Here is a 16,668-nt window from a genome sequence, read left to right as displayed (position 1 = left end):
CGAAGTTTGGTTTGGTCTGCTACTTGCAAAGTTTGAAACTTTGAATTGACATTAAATATTGTTTAATATATATGTGTATATATTTTTGTGTGCTAAAAATAAATTCAATTGAGTGAGATGATTAATGTGTTTTTTTTTTTAATTAGGATGAGATTAATTTGGCACGTCATTGACAGTTACAACCATTCTGGAAGCTTAAATTTTTTAAGCTTCGACATTAAAGATGATGCACTTGAGGAAATTTCTTGTTAGATTGGACCATAATTTCTTTTCAAAAAAAGGGAAAAAAAAAGAAGGATAGGACCATGATTTCGCATTTGAAAATTAAAGGGCTTAGACTTTTCAACAAAAAAAAAAATAAAGAAAATAGAAAATGTAGGGGTTTTGATTTTCTCACATACATCATCCATGACAAAATGTAAAAACATATACTTCTCTAATGTGATTTGAGCTAAATGTCAACTATATGCAAGTTTTTGATATGGAAATGCGTTGTAACATCCTCATTTCTTCATTTGCTCAATGTCGTCTCGTCCATCTTTTAGACTTTTAAAAAATTGCTACGGCTTCTCCCATGATTCAAACAAATGAAAAACGCCTAGTCATAGGGCATTTCGGTACCATTTTCTAGTGTTAAGTTTCGACTTATCTTTTTACCGTTATCCATTCTTGTCAAAAACCTCTTATAGAGTCATCCTCTAGTTCAGTTATTTTATTTATTTATCTGTCTGTGTATGATAAAAAAAAAATGTGTTAGGTGAAGACATTATCATATCTAATAGTAAGTGCAAGTTGAGGCATTGTTTGGTTTGTACCTTCTTGGAATTTTCTATTTTTTAGATTTTTTGAAACTATTTTCTTAACTTAGTGCTTGACTTTTTTTTTGATCTCACGTGCAATGCGTCTCGAAAAATTGCTATCCATATGAATTTGAGCCATGGGCTTTGGCTACAACAATTCTACTAATCGAATTACATAAAAGGGCCTATATATTATATAAACATAATAGAATGTCGTCCACAATAGTCCGCGCTGCTTGAGGAGACTTGACCGGATCAGTTTTAACCTGGACCGAATCTAGTATTATACCTGACAGCAACGTATAAACAGGCCAACGGCCACTGAGGTGTTATGTATAACGCGGGCAAGTCATTTTCCTTTTTCTCTGGCCATAGACTTATCAAAGTAGAAAAGATCAAATTAATGACGGTCCGTCAATTTTGGTGGTGTGTGTTTTGCCTGTTTAGATTGTGTGATGAGGACGTGGGGAGCTTGGATGGCAAGCAAAATATAATAATAATAATAATAATAAAACGGGAAGAAGAAGAAGAAGAAAGTGAGAGGAAATGACCGGAGGGAGGGGTGGGGCAAAAAGGTTTCCGCGTTCACGTTGTAAATTGCGAAATTACTCGTTAATTTAACATACAACAACACGTGCGGTAATGTTGCCGTCTTGCAATTTGTCTCGAATTGTAGTGGGAGTTCAGCGCATTGTTAAAGAGAGAGAAAATTCTTTGGCTTTCGTTTTCAATTTCGATTGATGATGCTTAAAAGTAACGCGGTTCTCCTATTTCAACTTTTTTTGCTTCATCCCCTCAGCTGCCCACGTGTGAAGCTGAAGCATATTCCAATCTCCACCAGCTATCTGCTGCGTGCTTTTCTTTTTCTTTTCTTTTTTTTTGAATTCCTTTCACATTTCTTGACTAATGTATATGTAATTGAGAATTCTTCTGAAATTTCGTTTTAGTATTCAAGTTGTTTCCACATTATTATTTCACAGGACTGTGAATAGATTTTCAGAAACCAGTTAATAAATGTAAAAGAGGGGGGCAGGTGGGGAGGGGGGAAGAATTAAAGAAACAGCAGTGTAAATCTTCTAGAGATGAGCTCATTAATGATGACGGACGGAGCAGTGTACATTGAGGTCAAAGTCTGACTTTTGAGCGACGAGTCATGTACTAGTAACTTGTGCTGCTGTGTGAGCGTTTAAATATGTGAATTATTTTAAATAATTTTTTACTTGTATCATAAGTATATTTTTTAATATATTTTTTTTGTATTTTTAATTATTTTTTATTTTATATATATTATATTTAAAAAATGTTACAGTAATTATTTCAAAAAATACACTCTGTACAAACACATGTGACATGATTGTTTTGTTCAGAACATCAATAGATAGATAACTAGTGTAATTGTACCGGCTAATTTCTTAGATTATACGGACAAAAAAAACAATCCACCAAATGAACCTCTGACAGGGTGTTTCTCAAACTATACGGGTCGTGCTGAGTCAGCATGGCCACATAATATTTTTTGGACTAGGTACGTTCGCGTCTGACACAACAGACCAGCACTACAAAATTTTCTGCAGACAGGATTTCGGAGAGAAGACGAAAGAATGCATTGTTATTATTATTATTATTATTATTATCATCATTTCACTCTTTCTCTGCATCAAGATCATCACCGTCATCTTCGTCATCATCATCATCTTCTTCTTGTTCGATATAAGGCTGTGATGATATTTCTCTTTCTTTCTGAGTTATAAATCGGGCATGGAGTTTACGGGTCCCGTAACTTGGCTGGGCAAACTCCTGATGGCATTATTTGAGATGGGTTCTCCATGCTAAAATGCACCTGGGTTTGTAGCCATGGCGGTGCTCCTCCCTCTTTGCCTGACCTTTTGACAGATCTGAGCCTTTCTTTTTGTCTGGTTTTGCTCGTCTAGTTTTAGCTTGAGAAAACGAAGCAGCCGAGAGATAGGTTTTTGCTCCTTCTCTCTGCTAAGCTTATGATTTCTTCATTACCCGGTTCGAGGTTCCACCGGGTCGATTTTTTATTGACTATGTTCTGAACTGCGAGCCCTGAAGAAGAAGAAGGGATATTAGACAGAAAGAATGAGGTTGTGGAGTTTCTAAGGACAGTTACCCCTCTTTCTACAATGCCGATGATTCTCAGCAATTTTTCGCCAAAAAAAAAAAATCAACAGCCCTTGACTGAAAAGAAAAGGCAATAAAAATAGAAAAGCTATTGCGCGGTTTATACACCTAGTCATCGTCCTCGTTATGGTTATCCTGCTCATCCTCATCGGCCGTCATCAGCATCAGCAGTGGTCACTACTCATAAGGCTGTGATGGTACTAGAAAATTTTGTTGTGTTGGAATCTGTGAATGGAGGCAACCGGACCCGTATGTTGGCTGGGCAAAACCCAGATGGCATTATTTCAAAATGGGTTCTTTTCCTCCTCGTCACATGCAACTGGGCTTTGCAGCCATGGCTGTCTCCTTCCTCCTTTTCCTAATTTATTTATTTTTTCTATATTATTTGAGCCTTACTCACTGATTTCATTTTGTATCTCCCGTGACGTGCCCAGTCAGCACGTCCCCGTCTGACACATGCGCAGACTTGGAGTCAGTTTGGTCAGCCGCGGACGTGCTGACTGTGCACGTCCGCGTTTGACACATGCTTAGACCAGAAGCAGCTTTTTCAGCCGCGGACGTGCCCAGTCAGCACGTCCGCGCTGACACCCTCTGCAGTCTGCACCACTGAATTTTTTGCAGACAAGATTTCGGTGAAATATTTAATTATGCGGCCATGCTGACTCAGCACGGCCGCTATAGAATGAGAAACACCTCATTTTAGAGGTGTATTTGACGGTTATTTTTTTTAAATACAAATATTCTAAGGAATTAGCCAATTGTACCGGACACACCAAAGGATACTCTAATTGGTTAAATCATGCTCCCATATACGAAAATGAAAATCAAAAGTCACGTTTGATTCTTCGAGACTCCAGTTATTAATTACATAGACATAGAGATTGCTTGGTTATTAATTACATACATGTCCAAGAGAATCAAGACTTCCCTCAAAAACAAAAACAAAACAAAAAAAAGAGAATCAAGGCTCAAATTGCATACAGTGCTTGGTTATAAAAAACTGCAAGTTCAGGTCAAAAATTTCCTCTCTGCGAGTTCAAGTCACAATTTTCCCAACAGGATCATGAGTTGTGGCTGAAATGGGGCAGGAACGGTTGTCAGTGACAACTGACAACCGTTCCTGAAGGTTTACGGCCACGATGTGGCCTCAAAAATTTGTGCGGCTCAAATTACACCATGTAACTCGATTTTCACGCCATGTGTGGGACCCACAAAAAAGTGTTGTAAAATTACATCGTGTACAAAGTAAGTTACATCGTGTACAATGGAAGTTATGCGCCGTGAAAAATGAATACAACCCGCACAAACGATTGCACCTGCAACCGTTTGTGCCCCTTGTCCTGAGTTGGCCTAATCAATTGAATTAGTCAAATAGAGCACCGAGATTCTGAGAAGATAATTGGCAGGACACGTGAGGGAGCATCAAATCCACCAAATAGCTACTACTATTCTTGTATATAGAGAATAGAGGTGGCAAAATGGGCGGGATGGGCGGGATTTGCTTGGGTTTGAGATGGAACCGAGTCATATGGGTTTGGGTCCAACCTTACCCATATGTGTTTTGGGACTAACTTGGGCGGGATCATTTTGGGATGGGTTTAGATTGTATATAATTTTAATATTTTTGATTTATTAAATTTCTTTTAGTTTTATTAAATAAACATGCAAGTGCTTTATACTCAAGATTCCCACCAAAAATTGGATTAACAAATAAAGGAAAAGATAGATATACAGCCATATTCCAACATATATCAAGATGGCCAAGGTCCTTAGGATGTTGAATATTTATCCTTATCATTGTCCAAGGATGACAGGTCTAAACTAACTGAAATGCTGGAAATTCTTGTGGATAATGACTAGGAAGACTACTAGATTATATTCGCTAGTATGACTATAAAAATTGTTAAAGATAATTTTTGAATCTAAGATTCCGTTTGGATTGACTTTTTTTTCAAAAAATAAGTTTTTCAAATACAATGTTACAGCAATATACAATAACTCAAGAAACATCCCATCCATATTAATATATCAAATATTTCAAAAAAAATTTATAGTAAAAATTTTTTATATACACTGCTACAATAAAATATTTCAAAAACACCTACCAAAAACAGCTAATCCAAACGGAGCCCTTGCCATTTGAGCCCAATGGGTACCCAAGTATTTCCCATCCTTTCCCATTCATTAATGGGTATAGTTGGGATGTGTCCCAACTTAAACCCAATACCAAATTATAATACCCATCCCGCCCAAAGTTCCTTTGGGCATGGGTAGCCCATTGGGACTTGGGACAAATTGCCAGCTCTAATAGAGAATTTAAGATAAGAGAAGAAAAGGGTGATTGACTCGGTGGTGGTCAGGTGGCACCACCGAGACAATCCACCAGTGCTGACACACTGAAATTTTAAGCAAAACAAACGAGGGACAATTAATCATAAAGGGATGAGCTGTGTTTGAACAGCCATTTTCCGTGGAAAAATTGTTACTTTTCTCGTGAACATATTTCTCTATTGTCTTTTTACCTCGTATACATCAAATCGTTACAGTATTTTTTCTACAAAAAATTCAGAAAAATGCAATCTTTGTGTGGATAGAGCATTGTAGCACTTTTTGTGATGTGATGTATGTGAGATAAAAAGGTGGTTGAGAATATAAAAAGGGGACGAAAGAGTTTCATATTTTTCTCACACAAAAAAAAAAAGAAAAAGAAAAAGAAATTAGGCTTCCAGCGCCTTTGAGTTTTCGTCTTCGCCGGTCAAAACCTCGGCTCCAGCAGGCAGTTACAAAGATTGACTTTGACCCATCTAAATATGTTTATGAAACTTCTGAAGTTGAGAAACTTGAAACTGAAAGAGTGGACACGGCCGGGTGTGGGGCGATGCACCTGAGTTGTTGACGTTCCCTATCCAATGGAATTATTCAAAATTTGACACTGCTAGTAGTAGAGTATTATTAACACTACTCAGTTTTCTATTTATAGCATTTCCGAGTTTTCATTTTTTAATGGTCGATCATTCAATCATGTTGTACCATTATTGTGGACGTGGGAGCAGGATTTGAATTTTGGACCTTAGTATTTTACTTGGTCGAAAGAACATGGGCCATAATTGAACATGGAAGCTTCTCTTATTTCTCTTGGTCTTCGGTTAAGACATTTTATAATGAATGGATGTATTTAAGATCAAGACTATTAATGCCATGGAATAAGATCAAGAATGGATGTATTTAAGGAAAAAGACTATTAATTGAGATGAGGTATACAATTGATCAAAACCAAAGAATCACTTTGCTTCACCCCCCGTTTTTTGTGAGTAGATGGGCACAACATAATAGTTGGATTGCTTATAGACGTGCTTGAACAAGACATAAGACATTTTGCTCAACTGGAAGACATCCAAATGCTAAAATCTATTTGTTTATGGAATGCTCATTCATTTAGCTGGATAGATCACGAATGTAATATGATAAGTAGAAGGATTAGTGTTTATGCTACTAAGTTAGTGCAAGATGAGGAATATCTAAATTCTCAATGTCTAAAAACATTCTTGTAATGCTCAATATGGGCATTTGCTCAAGTTCTATAGGTTGTTTTTTATATCAATAATATTTCTAACGTTTCCGTAAAAATATATATATAGATGTGCTTGATAGATATAGGTGTGAAAATGTGTGATTCGAATGAATTATAATCGAGTAATAGATGTAATTGGGTTAACTCATTTATAATGATTTAATAAATGGGTCAATCTATTTATACACATATAATATATTTAATCACCCATTTACTACTCATTTGAAATTGTACTTATTCTTTTTTTTTTTTTTGCATGTTGTTTGACAAAGGATAACGATATTTTATTGATATTAGTTTGGTAGAAAATTCAAATTTATCTGCTTAACATCTACTAAAATTTAAATTTAAATGTATAATTATTTTAAAATGGATATAAATGGATGAGCCATATCAACCACTATCCACTAATTACATAGGTTTAATCGGGTATTTATTTACACCCATTCGAAATTCATTGCATATTCAAATCCATTTATTAGTATATGAGTTTGTACGTATCAACATAATTGGATTATGATGAGTTTGGACGGATAAACATGATTGAAATGTAATTAACGCTTATATCAATAGCGGCGGACTGAAATTTATCCATCAAAATCCTGCAAACAGACAAAAATGCAGAGACAATCAACACCAAACATGAAACAACTAGCACCAACAAAAAAAAAATGAAGAAGAAGAAGAAGAAGAGACAACTAGGCGGGGTTGGAGACAGCAACAAGTATTTGCTCGTCAACTTCAATTGCTGAGTGGGTTATCCCGAGGGAGGAGAAGGCATCTCTCAAGGCCCAAAACTCAGCACCTGAGTTGGAAGTCCAGCCCACATTGCAGCGCCGTAAACAGCGTCTGCGGAACTTGAGTTAACTAATGATGACCCATCATTATGCGAACGAGTTATAAATATCCAGCGGTGACCCTCCGATCCAAAGGCATAACTAGTTGTACTATAGTCTTTCTTCTTTTGTTCAGCGGTTGTGGCCCTTTTGAAAGAAAATCATGCTACTTGCTCAATTGTGGATCCGTCAATTTATGTCTTTCCTACCTCCTGTCTAATTTGCAGGAAATTTACCATCCATTTTTCTCTAGTTCTCAATGATGTCAACATCATAAGATCAAGCATTTCTCGTGTCATGACTTTTGAGTACTGGACAAGTGTTAAGTAGTTTTTTGTTGCATGAAAAGATGTGAGAAACTGAAGAAAGTGAGTTATATTCTCCTTTGTAGTATATGTTTAGACGGCAAGAGAATTGAAAATTTTTCTTGCATTTTTCTACGGTAAGTGACCAACAACATTTGCAGCACGTTAAAGTAAAAATGGTTAGCTAGGTAGAAGAATTTGAATAACTGTCATTGATCATCATTAACTTATTGTTTTTTCTCAAATTTTTTCTAAGTAACCAAACAGAAATAGGAACTTTTCATTTTCCTTTTATTTCATTTTCTTGTAGTTTACTTTTCCACACAACTTTCCAACTATTCAAGTATAACCTTTTTTCGATTAAAAAAAAAAAAAGGAAAGATTTTGAATTTACAATCTCAAACCTACGATCCCATCTCTCATTACGACTCAATCCAACCTTCCTCCCCTATTCAAACATAACCTTAATGCTAGTTAAGTACATCAAAAACTTCAATTGCATGATCATATAATAAATTCATCATCGTGAGGGTAATTTTTTGCCAACTAGTGAGGAAAAGAAAAACCATTATTGTTATGGTAATCTTGATAAACGCCTTATTAGATTATTAATGCAGTACTAGTAGTGTGTTTACATCCGGTCATGGGTCTACCACTCACTCACTTTTAAGGCAATTTTGCAATTCACGAGAACATATACGTTAATGTAATTTTCTTCGCTGTCATTTTGCGAGCCAAAATATCAACGCAGTGCTAGTAATCTGCAACGCAGGAGAACAGATGCTTAAAATATTTCTTCTGCCCAGGGCATATGACGCAGCGGTTGAGAGATCCGCCTTGTGTTGCTGGTTTCTCCACTGACCAGGTTCGACTCGTGCCCGTTGTATTGCACATCCTGACTCGCCCAGAAAAGTTGTATGGAGCTGTTGGCTTCCCTCCGATTTGATCTGGGCATGTTTCGGATTACCAGAAATTTTTTTTTTTTTTCTTCTTAAGTCGTAATCAGCGACAACATAGGCAGGGGAACAGGTGTTTTCTTTTAACACGCAGTCCCCTGTCATGTCATGTGGGGGGAGTTGGAGCTGCCATGTCAACTCATATTCTCGCAAGACTTCACCCTGAAGAGAGAATAGGCCGACACGGACTCCCCGCGCCTCGCCCTTTCCTCTCCTTTTCATTTCTTATTGTGCTCGTTAATTCCTCATTTAAATACAGTAACAGCCCCAGCTAAAATTATCCCTTTGGCAAAATCTCAAGCAATAATATTCCATCTAGCTCATACATACCCAAAATTGAATTCGGAGCAAAATATTCCTCAGGAAATTCAAGAAATCAACCATGTCTAAATCAAGCAAGTCTCTCTACCCAGAAGTGATCGAATCAAACCCAGAATCTACTTCACAACTCTTATCGAACGCAGATCAAAGAAGACCCACTTCGTCTTCCTCCTCATCATCTATCTACCCTTCTATTGATTTGAAAGATCTAGCCCAAAATCTCTTTCCGGACGACGACAACCACGACGTTCAAGTTGAGATTCAGCAGGCTCCGGACAGTCAGAGGAGCATAGCTTTTGAGTCATCCGAGGAAGTAATTATCAAAATCCCAGGTGCTATACTGCATTTGATTGATAAAGAGCAGAGCGTTGAGCTGGCAAATGGACAACTCTCAATCGTTATGCTCCGGCAGGGTGATAACGTTGTGGCGGTGCTCGCTAGGATCGACGACGAGATTCAGTGGCCCTTGGCTAAAGATGAAGCTGCAGTCAAGCTTGACGAATCCCATTATTTTTTCACTTTACGAGTCCCACCCGAAAGTACTGACGGTGTGGGGAGTGAAGATAATGTTTTGAATTATGGGCTGACAATCGCTGGAAAAGGGCAGGAAGGATTGTTGAGGGAGTTGGATGGGGTATTGGAGAAGTACAGTGCATTTAGAGTGGAGAAGGTGGCGGAGAAAGGGGCGGCTGAAGGCTGGTGGGCGGTGGCGAAAGATGTCTCGCCGGAGGAGATGGAGAGAGATAAGAAGAAGGGTGAGTTGGTGGAGAAGAGCTCTGCTGCGTATTGGACTACGCTGGCTCCTAACGTGGAGGATTACAGTGGAAGTGTTGCGAGGATGATAGCGGCAGGATCAGGGCACCTGGTGAAGGGGATATTGTGGTGTGGAGATGTTACCGTGGATAGGTTGAAGTGGGGAAATGAGTTCGTTAAGAGGAGGCTGGGCGCGGGAACAGAGTCGAAGGTCAGTTCTGAAGCACTTAGGAGGATGAAAAGGGTCAAGAAGATGACGAAAATGTCCGAGAAATTGGCTACGGGAATACTTTCGGGGGTTGTGAAGGTGTCTGGATTCTTCACGAGTTCAATAGCAAATTCAAAGGCAGGCAAAAAGTTTTTCAGCCTTCTTCCTGGAGAGATTGTGCTGGCATCCTTGGACGGATTTAACAAGTTGTGTGATGCTGTTGAGGTTGCTGGGAAAAATGTGATGTCAACCAGCGCAGTTGTAACAACTAACTTTGTTTCTCAGAAATATGGGGAACAAGCAGCGGAGGTGACACATGAAGGACTAGGTGCCGCAGGGCATGCTATTGGGACTGCCTGGGCTGTGTTCAAGATTAGGAAGGCTCTCAACCCCAAGAGTGTAATAAAACCTTCTACTCTTGTGAAAGCTACTGCTGAGGCCAATGCTGCCAAACTTAAGTCTGAACAGAAAAAGTAACAGGAGATGTATGCTCCTATATCTCCTCGAGAATTGTCTGCGTGGCCAGTGTGTTGCTTGTGTTAGTAGTGTAGGCAGTGGTTTGGTTTTCTAATCCCGCTAGCGGATTTTTCTTGATACAAGAGAATGTAAATGCTAATGACAGTAATTTTCTCTGCTTTGAGGCACTTCTTCACTCCTAATACTTTCCCTGCATCCCTTTGTTTTGCTTAGAAATTCATTAACTAGACCAGTTCGTATTGGTTTCAGAAGGAACACGAAGTATAAGCTGCGTTCAGTTTGTCACCAATATCGTTTGCAAATTCTGACTTTTTAGCTTTAAGCTAATAATCATCCAACCTCTTACTTTCTAATCTGTTTCAACAACAATAATATTAGTTAAAAAGGTATAAGAAGATTGACAAATAATGGCATTGCCAGCATCCTGGTGCACATCACGGAACTGGTTTAATCTTAAACTTAATTCAATGTGTATTTTTCATGCGTTTACAAACGATTCAACACGTGTCTGTAATTCTAAATAGAGAATACTTTTCGCTTAAAGGTTCTTCTCAACATCGAGTTGTTGAGGATTTCCCAGTCCTTCAAGTGTCTATTTCTAGCATGAGCCTGTGAAAGAACTAAAGCAAAAGCAAAAGAAGTAAAAAGTGTTTAAAGAAAAAAAGGGATAAGCAGCATGGGTACCTGTTAGATCTGGCCTAAAGGTACATCTTAAACCTGCATTCCTGACTTCATTCTAATGGAGAATTCAGTCCAGTCCTGCAGTTCTTTGGGACTAGAAGGCTAAAAGTACAAGCTTCGGCCTTTACTGGTATTACAAATAAGTTAATGCTTACATACAAGTCTCAGCATTTAACACGCCAGAATAGTTATTATGCTAAAAGATCACATACATAGCGCTCTTTGGCTTTGCCAGGCTCTCCTCCAGGATGACAGTCTTGATCAGCCTTTGATTCTTCTTTCTTCAGCGCACATTTTGGATGGAGATCAAAGTTGCATTGATCGCAAAGGTAAGACCATCCATGTCCCATCTCCTGGCAGCCCTCACAAACATATGCAGTACGGCGCTCATGCTCAATATGGTGTTCATGCTTCAGTTTCTCAGGCCACCCTTTGCCTGTTCCTCTAATTGCTTTACACGCTCCTCAGTGAACGGGTAGGCATCTGCTCCATAAGCTTGTATAAGCTGCCTGGCTTGCGTACTTACTGTCCTCCCATTAGGTCCAATTGCTACCACAGCTGGAATGCCTTTGATCTTGAACCTACGTTGCAGAAGCGCCTTTCTCTCATCACCAAATGGAAGTGCTAACCACGGCATGCCTGAAAAGAAATCATCAAAGGATGATTGATTATGATCACTCGAGATGAAAATTACTTCAAACGCATCATCCTTAGCCTTGATTTCCTCGTACACCGCAATGAATCGAGGTAGAAAATGACGGCATGGAGGACACCAGTGAGCTGAAAAATAGAGAAGAATGTTCTTCCCAACGAGTTCAGAAACTGGAACCTAATTAAGAAGAAACAAACTTCAAACAATCAGGACAACGTTGATTGAAACAAAGATCACCTCCACTTTGATTAAAGAACTTAAAGCCACTACTACCTTTGATCCATCTTTAGAGATGACAAAGTCCTTATCTGCAGAAATAAGAATAGACTCCAACGTCTGTGCTTCAAGTTTTGCCTTTTCTATCTCAGCAAGCTTAGCAAACTTTTCAGGCGTAAAAGGGTAGGCCTCATCACCATGTTCTTCAATTGATTCGACCACATTTGAGTGGAGAGTCTTGCCATCTGGACCGATTACAACTAGTGTGGGAAGGGTTCTAAGTTCAAAGTGCCTCACCAGTTTATCACAGGTCTTGTCCTTAAAAGGCAAGGCCAACCATGTCATGGGTTCATAACAATTTTTGAATTCTTGTTCATCATCGTCTAAAGACACAAGCACAAGTTCAAAAGCTTCTCCTTTCTCTCTAAGCTTCTTATACACTTCTAAGAGTCTATCGGTGAAATGAAGGCATCCTCTGTCAGAACTCACTGAGAAATACAGGCCAACTGTTTTTCCTTCAAGCTCCGATACAGGAATCTAGTAAAACATAAAGGATATGATGATTCGTTAATTATCAATCACTAGCCACCTACCTAAAACCACAACATATAATCCAAAACAGAAACGTGGATAATGAAATTCAAGAAAAGAAATCATGTTTCACCTTGTTTCCATCATTTGAAATAAGATAGTCACGCGAATCGTGCGTCAAGATAGACATTAAAGATTGTTCCCTTCTAGCTCTCTCTTCTTCCTCTTTCAAATCATTAATTCTTTCTGGGGTATACGGGTAGCCATCAGCACCATAGTCATAGATGATCCTAACACCCTCTTCAGTAGAAACCCTCCCACTCCCATCAAGGATCACCAGATGCGGAATTCCCCTGACTTTGAACAACTCCTTCAGACTTTGCCTTGTCTCCGACTCAGCAAAAGGAAAAGCAAGCCATGGCATTTTTTTGAAATAAGCATTGAATGATTCCTCGTCTCTATCAGAAGAGACGAAAACAACCTCAAAATCAGCATTACTGGAGAGCTCATCATAGACTTGCACCAAATTTGGGGTGAAACGTAGACAAGGGCCACACCATGAACCTGAGAAATATAATCCGACTGCCTTTCCAATCAAAGACTCGATTTTTACCTACAAAAAACCGATCACGATGCTATTTTCAGATGCATTCAGAACAAGCTCTTGAAGATTCAATCTAAAGATTCTATTAAAAACTGGGACAAGGTACTCAACTCAACGAAATAAAACATAATTAGCGGCTAGATAAAGGACAGATAAGAAATGGGCCTTTGCAAAGGAAAAAGTACCTGATCACCATTATTTCGCACAAGAAAATCTCTCTCCGGTGAAGAAAGGAGGGAGGTAATATCATGAGAAACTGTTTCTTCATCCTTGTTCAAAGCCATCTCTAGTCTCAGTGGTTGATAACTCGATATCTGCAATAGTCTGGATTGGTTTATACGTAGTGTAACAACATATACATATATTCCCAGACTTAAATTATGCTACATAGTACTGCAGGTAGATGTGAACCGTCCAAAAGCAATCGCTCTTGATTGGCAACTTAACCAGAGATGTTATGGTATTGAACCAATTAGCAGCAATGGTGACAGATTAGTTGCAGCAGAAGTGAATTAACTCCTGACGAATTTGAATGGAACAGGGAATGGAGATGATTATTGGAGCTTCAACTTCTCATTAACAATAGGTATGTCAAATACAGGAACAGAATCAACGGATTTAGGATTGAAAGGGAAAGATTGAAGGAATTAAGAGAGAAGAGAGGAGGAAGTTGGCAGGGCCAATTCCACTTTACAAACAATGGAAATAATATGACAAAAATCTATGCTAACTCTCGGATTCTTCAGCCTTTTATGGCATTTCCAGACTAACTAACTTGTAAACTAGCTAATCAGGTGAGGCCACGTGGAAGTTCTGGAATCATCAGCTCCACTTGCGCCAAACAGAAGTATAATTCTGTTATATCAGGTAGAAGGCGTGATTTGTAAGTCACGCCTTTCTTCATCAAGTTGAGCAGCTGCGCCTTCAATGCAATCTGGAACACGCCTCCTGTTTATTCTTCATACTCCATGACAGAGCCTCCCCCTTAAACAATCCTTGTCCTCAAGGATGTCGAACAAAGTTCCAAGCTTCCAAACAAAGTCTTCGGATTGATATTTGGCAATTCGCAGCAAGCAAGTAGTATAAGAAAATGGCAAAGCTTGCTGATTCTTCTGTTTTAGCTGAGCAACAAGAGCTGAAATTCTAGAAGTAGCACCACCAACCATATATAATCTTTTAAGAGCAACTTGATCCGGATAATGCAAACCAAGGAATTTCTCTACTGCCTTTAAAAGGTCTTGCATGTTAGCATCAACACACCCAAGCAAGGTTTGAAGTCCTGCTGTTACTCCTGGATTTGAAACAGATAGGAGAATTCCTATGTAGCCATTACAGGCCAAGCCAGCCAGAAATTGCAGACCAAAGTACCTATTTGCAGAAATTGCAGAAATTGGTACCACTGTTCTAGTACCAAGTAAAGAGTTCATGTCAAATGATGACTCAACTTCCATCTCTTCCATGTCAATAGTGTCATATGTCATCCGCTCCTCAAATTTCTCATCAGAACAATTAAGGAACCAAGCAAGAGAACATTTCAAACCCTTCTTTCCAATCATTGCATGTCTTGGTTTAATAGTTGACTCAAGACCATAAGTGAAAAAGGCTGGGAAAGAAACCAAGTCATCCAACGGTCTTGCCATTTTTCCCTGGAAGTAATCAAAGCTTACTTTCATGACATCAAGATTTAGAGCAAGCAGTTGGGGACAGGCCATCACCATCTTTCTCACTTGTTCCAAGGAAAATCCGCATTCCTTGAGGAAATCCAAATGCTTCAATATGGCAGTATTATTGAGGCTGACAATCTGTGGCATCTTCTCTACAACTCTCCCAAAACCAACAGGATCCAATTGGATGATTGAATTAAGAAAGTCCCTTCGAGTGCAAAGTCTTGTTTGAACATCTACTCCTATAATTTCAGGATACTGTGCAATGACAGATGCAAGCAACGATTTCCTAACATTGAACTCTAAAAGGGACTCAACATTTGGCTTGATCCTGTCTTCAAGTCCAAATCCAAGAATAAAAGGTCTTTTCTCTATTAGTCTAGCTATGGCTAATTGTGGTATTCCCAAGCTTTCTAGATAATCCACAAATGGTTTGACTGTACGGCCAACTCTCACTCCTAATATTTGGGGGTATCTAGTTAGTAGCCCACCAATTTCTCTCCTTGCGACCCCTATTCCAACCAAGTAAGCCACTAAAGTACTCATGGTGCCTTCCAGCTTAAACCCCAATACTTCAGGATACTTCTCCAGAACCCGAGGAATATCATTTGGCTTGATATCCATTCCTTGAAGATACTTAACTACCGGTGCAAGATCGACAACAACACTAGAATGGAGGACTTGTGGGTATCTACGCAAGAATTCTGTAAACGTAGATTTTTTAACACCCAACTTGCCGAGGTAATCAAGGACGGGAACCATGTTTTTCTTGACACTGTAGCCAAGAACCAGTGGGTAATTGTTTATATCCTCAACAGTGAGGCCTAATCTGTGAAGAAAGTCCACACGTTCGCACATTACATCTACAGTGACAGGGAGCTCCAATCCATCAAGCTCATCAGGGAAAACACCAATTCCCCTCAAGAAATCATAAACAGGGGCTCGATTGGCTGCCTTCTCACTCCTAATCTGTGACAAACTAGGATGAGCATACAAAGAGGAAGAAGCCTTTTGCCTTTGAAGCCCTTCATTACCAGAATTGTCCTTGGACAAAGATAAGTCTAGAGAAGTAGATGAAACGGTTCTACCAGAAACTGAACAACTAAACCGCATGAATCTACATCCATTCATGGAAGAAGAATACAGTTGAGGCTTACAGAAGGAAATGGCAGGCACGTCACAAATGACAAGGGAGAAAGTAGGCCGGGCAATGGCCCTGTAGCCTATGATCATCATGATTGGTCTTTTAAATAAAATCTCAATGAACTTTTGCTTTACCTCACGGCTGACCGAAGACCAATTTCTGGGACAGTGGAGCGGTGAAGCAGAGTTAAATATTTCCTTGTCTATAGAGCTTTGTTGCCAACCTAGCTCCCCTGTAAGCAATTCATAGCTAAGCCCTTGAGAGATAACACAATCGTTGTGAGCCAATCTATCACACACTTGGTTTTTAGCTTTTTCTTCTTGATATTCCCTTGCTGATGTTTTATGTTGGTTCTCCTCTAAAAAATCCATTGAAGTCCTTTGGCACAACCCATCAAACATGTGGCTGACTACACTTTCATCCTTCAAGTTAGTGATTATATCATTGTGTTCAGCCTCTACACCCTCATTTTCTTTCATAAGCTGCTCTCCTTTTGGTGAATCAAGAGCAGAATCATGCTTCTCCATCACGGCTTCCTCGATTTTTGCTCGGAGATATGCTTCATACAAGATCTTGGGTGGACTCCTAAATCTCTTTAGCTTCATCTGGATATTCCAATCAAGCCCAAAGTTAAAACCATCAATAAAGTATTCCTCACTGAGTTCTGGTTTCAAAGCCAACATCTCGTTTCTCCACTCTTCAAATTCCTCATAGTACTCTACTACGTTAGTTGCTTGTTTAGGCTTATTATGCTCTACCAGGAAGTAATTCAGCATTTTAGAGATTTCTTCAAGGGTCTTCATATAT

At 39.0% G+C, this 16,668-nt stretch overlaps 2 protein-coding genes and 1 pseudogene across 2 annotated transcripts; 1 reads left to right on the top strand and 2 right to left on the bottom strand.

Moving 5' to 3' along the window:
- Positions 1–8,417: 8,417 nt before the first annotated feature.
- On the top strand, positions 8,418–10,536 carry LOC113717599 (protein EARLY-RESPONSIVE TO DEHYDRATION 7, chloroplastic-like). Its single transcript, XM_027242354.2, has one exon. It carries the CDS (start codon positions 8,993–8,995, stop codon positions 10,367–10,369), a length of 1,377 nt encoding a protein of 458 aa, XP_027098155.1. The 5' UTR covers positions 8,418–8,992; the 3' UTR covers positions 10,370–10,536.
- Positions 10,537–11,019: 483 nt separating this feature from the next.
- Positions 11,020–13,778, bottom strand: LOC113719081 (probable nucleoredoxin 1; annotated as a pseudogene).
- Positions 13,587–15,999, bottom strand: LOC113718638 (transcription termination factor MTERF4, chloroplastic-like). Its single transcript, XM_027243525.2, has one exon. The coding sequence runs from the start codon at positions 15,951–15,953 to the stop codon at positions 14,013–14,015; it is 1,941 nt and encodes a 646-aa protein (XP_027099326.1). The 5' UTR covers positions 15,954–15,999; the 3' UTR covers positions 13,587–14,012.
- Positions 16,000–16,668: the final 669 nt, after the last annotated feature.

The sequence above is a fragment of the Coffea arabica genome, chromosome 11e (assembly GCF_036785885.1).
Source record: "Coffea arabica cultivar ET-39 chromosome 11e, Coffea Arabica ET-39 HiFi, whole genome shotgun sequence".
Lineage (NCBI taxonomy): Eukaryota > Viridiplantae > Streptophyta > Magnoliopsida > Gentianales > Rubiaceae > Coffea > Coffea arabica.
This window is presented reverse-complemented; position numbering and strand designations above follow the sequence as displayed.